This window comes from Scomber scombrus, chromosome 1 (genome assembly GCF_963691925.1).
Source record: "Scomber scombrus chromosome 1, fScoSco1.1, whole genome shotgun sequence".
NCBI classification, from domain to species: domain Eukaryota; kingdom Metazoa; phylum Chordata; class Actinopteri; order Scombriformes; family Scombridae; genus Scomber; species Scomber scombrus.
In genome coordinates this window covers 31,491,310-31,499,226 of record NC_084970.1, presented here as the reverse complement: position 1 = coordinate 31,499,226, position 7,917 = coordinate 31,491,310, and the positions used below count along the sequence as shown (strand labels likewise).

General features: G+C 40.1%; 1 protein-coding gene across 1 annotated transcript in view; it reads right to left on the bottom strand.

Annotated features, from left to right (window-relative positions):
* Positions 1-2,637, bottom strand: part of LOC133994671 (carbohydrate sulfotransferase 1-like) — a 7,985-nt gene extending 5,348 nt beyond the window's left edge. The window contains 4 exon segments of the mRNA XM_062433963.1: positions 18-105; positions 108-715; positions 1,890-1,919; positions 2,483-2,637. Of these exon segments, the coding sequence (XP_062289947.1) occupies positions 18-105; positions 108-669 (650 nt within the window). The 5' untranslated portion in view covers positions 670-715; positions 1,890-1,919; positions 2,483-2,637.
* Positions 2,638-7,917: the final 5,280 nt, after the last annotated feature.

Sequence of the window (7,917 nt, the reverse complement as noted above, 5' to 3'; positions counted from 1 at the left end):
ATCTTGATGGCACGTGCCTTTTCTCCCGGCACGCCTCTGTTGCTAAGGTCATGTTGAGAGACGCACATTTCTTAACACAGTCCCCCCTCCTCCACGTTAACAATCAGCAGGACCAAAGGCATCACATACAGGTTGCTGGCATAACGCTCGGCTGGCACCACGGCGGAACAGTTTATCCGTGGTGTGGTTGGTGGGTGTCGGCTTTATGTAGCTCTCCAGGAAATAGAGGTCGCATCCGTACAGACTTCGCAGGAGGTCTCGACTGGCACCTAGCATCACGCGCCGATCTGCAGCATTGCGGCTGTGGGACAGACGTGGGATCAGTGTGGTCTGAACATGATAAAGAGGCTCAAACAGGTAGAAAACCTCCTGGTGCTGGTTGAGCAGCTGGCCAACAAAGGAGGAGCCGCTACGGGTGGTGGCCAGGACCAGGATGTGCGTTTTACGGGTGGCATTGATGGAAAAGTAAGGGTAGTCATCACAGCCTCCACCGCCTGCTGCTCCCCGCTCAAAGGGAGGTTCTGTCTCCTGGCCCCCCAGACCACAGTTCTGGGGGCTGGGCAACGGGCACAGCTGGAAAGGCTTGGAGGTGAGTGTCCGGATGGCCGTGTACTGGATGGCAATGGAGGCCAAAGCCAGCAGAATCACTGCCTTCCAGGAACATTGCATGGCTGAACCACTTCATTTAGACACAGCGGTCCATGCCAGGTCCTCCCTGTGAACAAAGAATTGTTGTCTTTATTCTAAGAAATGAAAATACAGTATTTGTTATTTTGTTAATTTTTGATTTAGTTTTGCAAATATCTTTCCTTGTGCTTTTATCCAGACTAAACACTGCAGAGTACATTGCTTACTGCTCTAAAATGGACAATATTTGACATCTGATATCACAATGACACAGTAAAGTGAAGAAAGATAAAGACAATTACAATAAAAACACATTTGACTATACACATTAACAGTATAGCAACTTGTATTGTAATCTGTTTTAAAACTGAGAGTGAGTGGGTTGACAATCATTATAATGTAGGCTGCATTTTACTTTTTATTCTAGGGCCAAAGGTTGATATTCTCATTCACTTTGGTGCATAGGCAGGGATGAGGATAAATGATATACTTCAAAAACAAAAACAGAATCAGAACTATGCTTTTAAATCATTGCTGTGTGCCATAAGATAAAACATCTCAGACATAATAATTCAGTTTGTCTCCTGTTTCTGAGCTACAGCCTAATTTCTGTAATGTAAAGAGGAGAGGGATAAGCCCCCAACTGCTGGCTCCCATCCAACTAAATGACACAACGTGCCAAAACATGTACGGCAGTCCGCAAGTCTAGACCACTGTGGAGTGGAAACAAAAAAGCAGTCTATATACAGTATCTAAAAATGGAAAGACTGTTTTGTTTATTTGTACCAATGTTCCAAATAGTTTGGCTGAATAGTAAACACTGTTCTGGTCAACTTATCTGTCTTTATGTGAACAAAATCAGTTATTATTAGGAACACAGAATACTCTACCAAGTGCACTATTACATTATACTGCAGAATTTTCTATATATATCCACCCTGACTACCTTCTGTGTACTCCAACAAGTCTGCATCTAATTCAAGGACTTTGTTTAGCCTGATTGAAGAGTCTAACCATTGTGATGTATTCTACTTGTTCATCAAGGGGGAAAAAAAGAAAAAAGAAAAAAGTCTAAGCCAGTCCAGAAAGGTAAACAGTAGCGGAAAGCTTCGCTGCCAATGTCATATCAAGGGGAAATGATGCTGCAACTGAAGAATTAGATAATCACAATGAAATATGTTCCATTTCGGTATTGATTTTTTTCTTAATAGTATCATATACTGGGGCCTGGTGCAGGGAGCTTTGATGAAATAAAGGCTCACCAGCATCACATCAGAAGCCATACGTGAGATCTGTAATGTCCAACAGAGAAACGATGCATCAGGGTATCTCTTTTTACTCAAAAAGCACAATGTAGAGCAAAACTACTTAACAAATAATATCTGCAGAGAAAAAATAAAAAAGCACACTTTTTTTTTAATTATAAAAGCTGAGAAAATCTACGTCCTCCCTGACTGCATAGACTACATCGCATGCATAGAGAGACTGTTTGTGTGGACGAGCTGACAGTGTTGATGGCTTTCCTTTATGTTGTAACAATACAAAATACTGACTTCTACTGCCACCAATAGCATCACGGATGACTTATAGTTACAGAGAGCATTAATGCTTTCTTCCCATAGGCACTGAGAATGATAAATGTACACTACACTGCAGCGTGAACAGGTTCCTGACAGAGATTTTCCGCGATGCAGACATCCTTACCAATGCTGCGATAAGACAACACAGCACAAATGAAACGCATCCCACCCAGCCAGCAAGTATCCAAAAACCTTTCTAGACAAAATATAAATCCTTCATTGTTAATAAACACGCTAATATTATTGAGAAAATGAACACTTGTTTCCTTTTATACCTTGTTGGTAGATGTAGTATTCTCATGATGGACGTCCATGAATCACGGCTGGTTTCTTTTAGTCCTCATAAACGTTTTCCACCGTGCGCTTCTTCTCGGATAGCGGAGAATAAATGCGCCTGGCAGATCCGTATTTTCCATATAACGTCGGTACGAGCCGGTTTACGTTGTACAGTTTGGCTTCGGACACAGAGAGAAAAAGGAGGATAAAACAAAGTGGTGGAGTAACGCTGGAGCGGTTGTGTTATTATTACGCAGCCAGGCGGTTAGGCTGACCGGGGAAAGCGACAGCCGGGCTTCCCTTAAATGATGCGCAGAGGCTGCGAGTGTGTGAGGTACACAAGGACCGACTGTCTGGACCACCCTAGACCCCTCCCCCTTTCCACCTGCCTGCCTCTCTCTCTCTCTCTCTCTCTCTCTCTCTCTCTCTCTCTCTCTCTCTAACACACAATCTCTCACACACATATAGGCCTACACACACACACACACACACACACCACCATCATCATCATCCTCAGTCTTTCGCCTGCCACATCACACACTCATGGACCCCCTCCACCCCCCTTCAAACACAAGCAAATCAGCTCTCTTCGCCCAGCCAGTGTGGCAGAGACTTCACAGCGATTCTATCAGCCTTTTTCAATTTGAATTATATGCAAATGTTTGATTGTTTCGCTGCATGAAAGAGCTGAGAGTGGCCTATTTTATGTTTTTTTTTTTGTGTGTGTGTTTTTTTATTCCTGTATGAATGGAATAAGAGAGACAACCAACCGCAGCTACACAGGCTACTGTAATGTTCCTAGTTTATTTCAGTTCACTCTGATTTCTACTTAGGAAAGAACAAGCGTGCCGGTTTTGAGGGATTTCATGGCAGAACGTTTCTCTTACGTGAACTCGTCACATCAGCATTACCGCCTCGGGCTCTGTGAATCCGCAAAGCCCCGTCTCCAGGGCATCTGCAACACAGTTATTGATAGCCTGCTAGAGTGGGTGGGCCGATAATGAACATGATGTGTGTGTGCGCAAGGAACACGCTGTCTGAAGGATGCAAGACTCAAAAAAAGCAAGATAGATAATGGTTTGGAGAATGAATAAGGACGATGAGTCAACACAGTCTAATTGCATAACAACCATGCGCATGTGTTTTTGACTGATTAGACGGTTATCATGTTTTTAGGCTGCAATAATGTGGGGTAATAGCCTAACTGTGCCACATGTGTACTAATAAAGGTGCCACTTCTAATAAGGCACTGTTGATAAAGGTTTAAAACCAATAGCTTTATTAATGGTTTATGAGTAATGACTAATTAAATGTTATAAACCATTCATAAAAACAGCTTTTTGGTTGGCAGGTTGTTAACGTAGGCTACATCCTATCAGGGCTGCAGCTGATGTGGACTAAAATGGACTTCATTTATATTATCAGCTTATTAACACTAACAACTGCAGACTTGATTATTAAAACCAAAACAAATTATCATGAAACATTGCAAATGAAATGGTTTATTGGTGAGAAACCTGTAAGCATTTATGAATGTTTTCCTCTCAGGGTGATAGATTGATTCTTTTACAGCAGAGTTTCTCTTTTTCACATGAAGGATTCTCGGGTATTTTTTGTTTCAGTCTAAAATCTGACATAAAAAACAAAGCTCACTAGATACAATCCGGCTGGACTGGGGACTTTTGAGGAACTTTTACTTGCTGGATTCGCAGCAGACAAGCTATCATGATGTTGGTCTCAAGGGAATTGGTTCTCCGTTTCGCTGGCTGAGGTCATGGAGGTAGTTAAAAAGCTCTCAATTGGCATGGTGCCAGAGATTCAGAGATTCACCTTGAGATGCTGAAAGTTCTGGATGTTGACGAGCTATCATAGCTCACATGTCACCAATGCTATTTTATACAGACATCGAGTAGCCTTGCAAAGCCAAACTGAATCTCTCAACTCTCAGTTTTCACTACAAGATTTTGGTATGGGAAACTTATAGTAACAATTGATTGAGTCCAGTAGTGGAAGGCTAGACCAAATCTATAAACCGTGAGTGCTTTAGAGATGATGACTTGACTCACCAACTCTCCAGCCTTGTGAATAACTTTTTAAACAAGGTGTTATGAAATGAATTATATCTCTAGATGGTCAATGGAAAGGAGCAGCCAAACAGACAGTCTAGTTGCAGTAGCATTGCAATTGTATAATTAACATTGTGCAGCAAATTTTATTCATGTGTCGTAGCTTTCCACTGAAAACCTTTTTAATTTTTAACAAACCAAAAGTTTCTTAATTGACTGAGTAAATGAATCATTTTTTTTTAATGCATTATCAAAAAGCTGAAAATGTGCCTGTTCTTCTTAGCTCATTTTTGGTTGGTGTTGGTGTTTTGGAAATTAAATGTTGTTTTAGTGCAGCAACAAAAATGTAGACAAGCTCATTTCAAGGTATTAAATTACTGCCATTAGTATTTTAATGTTTCAGCTGGTCAAGGGCACAAATCTCATTAAAACACGGGGTACAACATTTATAAGTTCATTTCTCTCTAAAATGTAGTATGGCAGAAGTATTGTATAAAATGACAACTAAAGAAAGTCAAACTTGTACATACAGTTCTTAAAATCTCCCTCCAGTAACAATGTGTTTTTTCTTCTTGTTCCTTCACTTGATGTTTGACCTTCCCTGTGCAGAATGATGTATGTGCAGAGTTTGACACAAGAAGGCTGTTTTTACATTCATCTGCTGAATGGGGATGAACTGCTCACCCAAACTCTGAGTTACAAAGAATGTACTTATGAAAATTTGAAACCTTCAGTTGCACATACTCTGAGAATGGACTCTTCAGTGAAGTAAGAGACATATTTTGTTCAGCCATTAACCTTTCACATTGAGTTATCTTTGCATATTTATAAATTCTGGATTTGAGTATACCTGTAGAAGGAGGAGATGTTATTTTGGCATCAAGGTAATTGAATCTTTTGTGAATAAACCATATCAGACAAAAAAATATTTTTTAAAGCATAATCTTTTGATATGTCAAAAACGTGCCTGGAAGGGATCCTTATGATATTGTACTTATTTACTTTGCACCAATGCCAATTACCACTCGTTGTCTCAATGGCAACACAGCCTGTTCCCTAAAGGACTTCCTAGGCTGTTCACTTGTAGAGATCACATGCATTATCAAAGGCTTTTGTCTGCCACTGCAGGTCTTTGATTGCATCTCTCTTTGTGCAGGTTTACAGTCACATTTATTTGCCCTTTCCTGCATGCTTCCTCAAGTTGCTGGGGTATTGTCTTAACCTTGCAGATGAAAGGCCCCTGGATGTGTTTATAGCAGTGCCAGAGGGAGGCCAGCGAAGCAGCAGCAGCAGCAGCCATACAGCTCTGATTCCATGGCTGTCCCTAGAGCGTTGATGTCAATGAACCCAGCTTGTGGAAGGCTTGTCAAGGGATGCACTCCCACATTGAAGCTGTGCATCTGCTACACCACGATAGCCTTTCAGGGCATTATCACGTAAGGCTATTCTTCTTGAGCATGCTATAAAAGGATTTGTAATAGATTCATAACACACCAGGCAAAATAATGTGTGTGTAGGGGGGGGTAGCTGGCTTTGTTCTTCTCTCCGTCATCTTCATGCCAGTCTGCACATGGTGACAGAAGCTGGGTTTTTGTGTTTGGCATTTTTCATTCACAACTTGGAACTCTGCACACAAGGATTTTAAGGGATTGTCTTGTTCTTATTTAACAAAATAGGAGGAGGCGGAACACAGAGCATCTCAAAGTATGTTGCTGCTATTGTAGCATCTGCCAGCCGTTTCTATTTAATATAACATTCTTAACTGTGTTCACAGTATTTATTGTTACTGTAGTGGATATATCTACTAAAACACAGATACATGTAAAGGGAGGTAACTGCAACATCACATTTTAAAATGATCACATCTTCTCCTGGAGGAAGAAATTATAACATGGTTGAGCTCAAATTTAGACCAGCTGGAAAATAAAACCCAATATACAGAAGTCAAGACAGAAGCCCGGCTATTTTTGTCAGTCCATGAAAAAAAACACATTTTTGAGTGTTGTCAGGGAGTCGCTATGCATGTTCACAAGAAGACACCATTGTTAATTGAGCTGCACATGTATGGAAACAGTCATGGCTACTGTAGAAGAAACTAAATCCCATCACATAATATCCATTATCTTTCTGTCACTTTTAAATGTTGTCAGTGTTGTTATTGCAGTACAATGCTTCTTGTCATATTATGTCTGTTACACACACAGAGAGAGACTATCTTTTGAAAAAAAAAGTGCTTAAAGTACAATTTCACGTTAGGCATTAGTAACAAAATTATTACTTCAGAACATTTCATTGAAAAAGATTCTTAAAATCAACAGCAAGGACCCTGCAGAATAATATTTCATATGTGAATTGAAAGTGGTCAAATGATGAGGAAATAACAGGTTTTAAATCTCAAGAGCAGAGACCATGGTTATTTTATACTGCAGGATAATTTTAAAATTTAATAAAGAATTGGCCATTATTGAAAAATGACTGCTTGACTATCCAGTGAAGTTTGTTATTTTCAATCTCATCCAAGTAATTTTAACTAAAGTAGTGAATTGCCATATTAGAGTTAAGTAAAAAATTACTTTCTTCACTTTTTGTAATTGCATTTCCCAATTACACTTCTACCAAATTACATAGCAGTTTTGTGATTTAGATAATGCATTTACTGTATGTTTTGGAAACCAGGACAAAGTGTTCTAATTGCTGTGTGCGTAAGTAACAGGAGGGTTTTAGGAAAGCTCTAAGTGCCTACTTTGCAATTACATTCATTTCCGAAAGAACTACAGGCCTGTAGATTTTCCTTTTTCTTACTCAGCACAGCATCTTGCCAGGTATACGAGTTTGTGATGCTTCTTTATGCTGAGCATTTGAAGAGAATAGGTTTTGGGCTATTGTTTGGTATGCACTACAAACATGAACTGTCCAATCTGCATGCCCTACACTGAATATGTAAGTGACCTGAAAAGGCTCCCATCTCATCAGTTCTCCAGCAGCAAGAGTACTGCTGTACGTGCTCCAGACTGCTTGAAATTCCAACTAGACATTGGTCCCTCAGGATGAGCTTTATGCAGCGTAAATCCACAGAGCTTCAGCTGTCATTCTGCTGTACTGGCTGCTTTGTCAAAGGTCTCCTTAATCAAATAGACACCATAGTATATGCCCTCTCTCCATGCATACATATGTGTGGGGTTACAGATTTGATAAATTACTTCATAGCCTCGGAAAAAAATAACAATATGTCATTTAAAACATACACACAGGCATGCATACACACAGAGAAAAAAAATACATACACACAAACACTGTACTACATTCAACTTCAGTGAAATTCTTGGCCCATTTTCATTTTCATGTCATTGGAGTGCATTTGGAAGTCA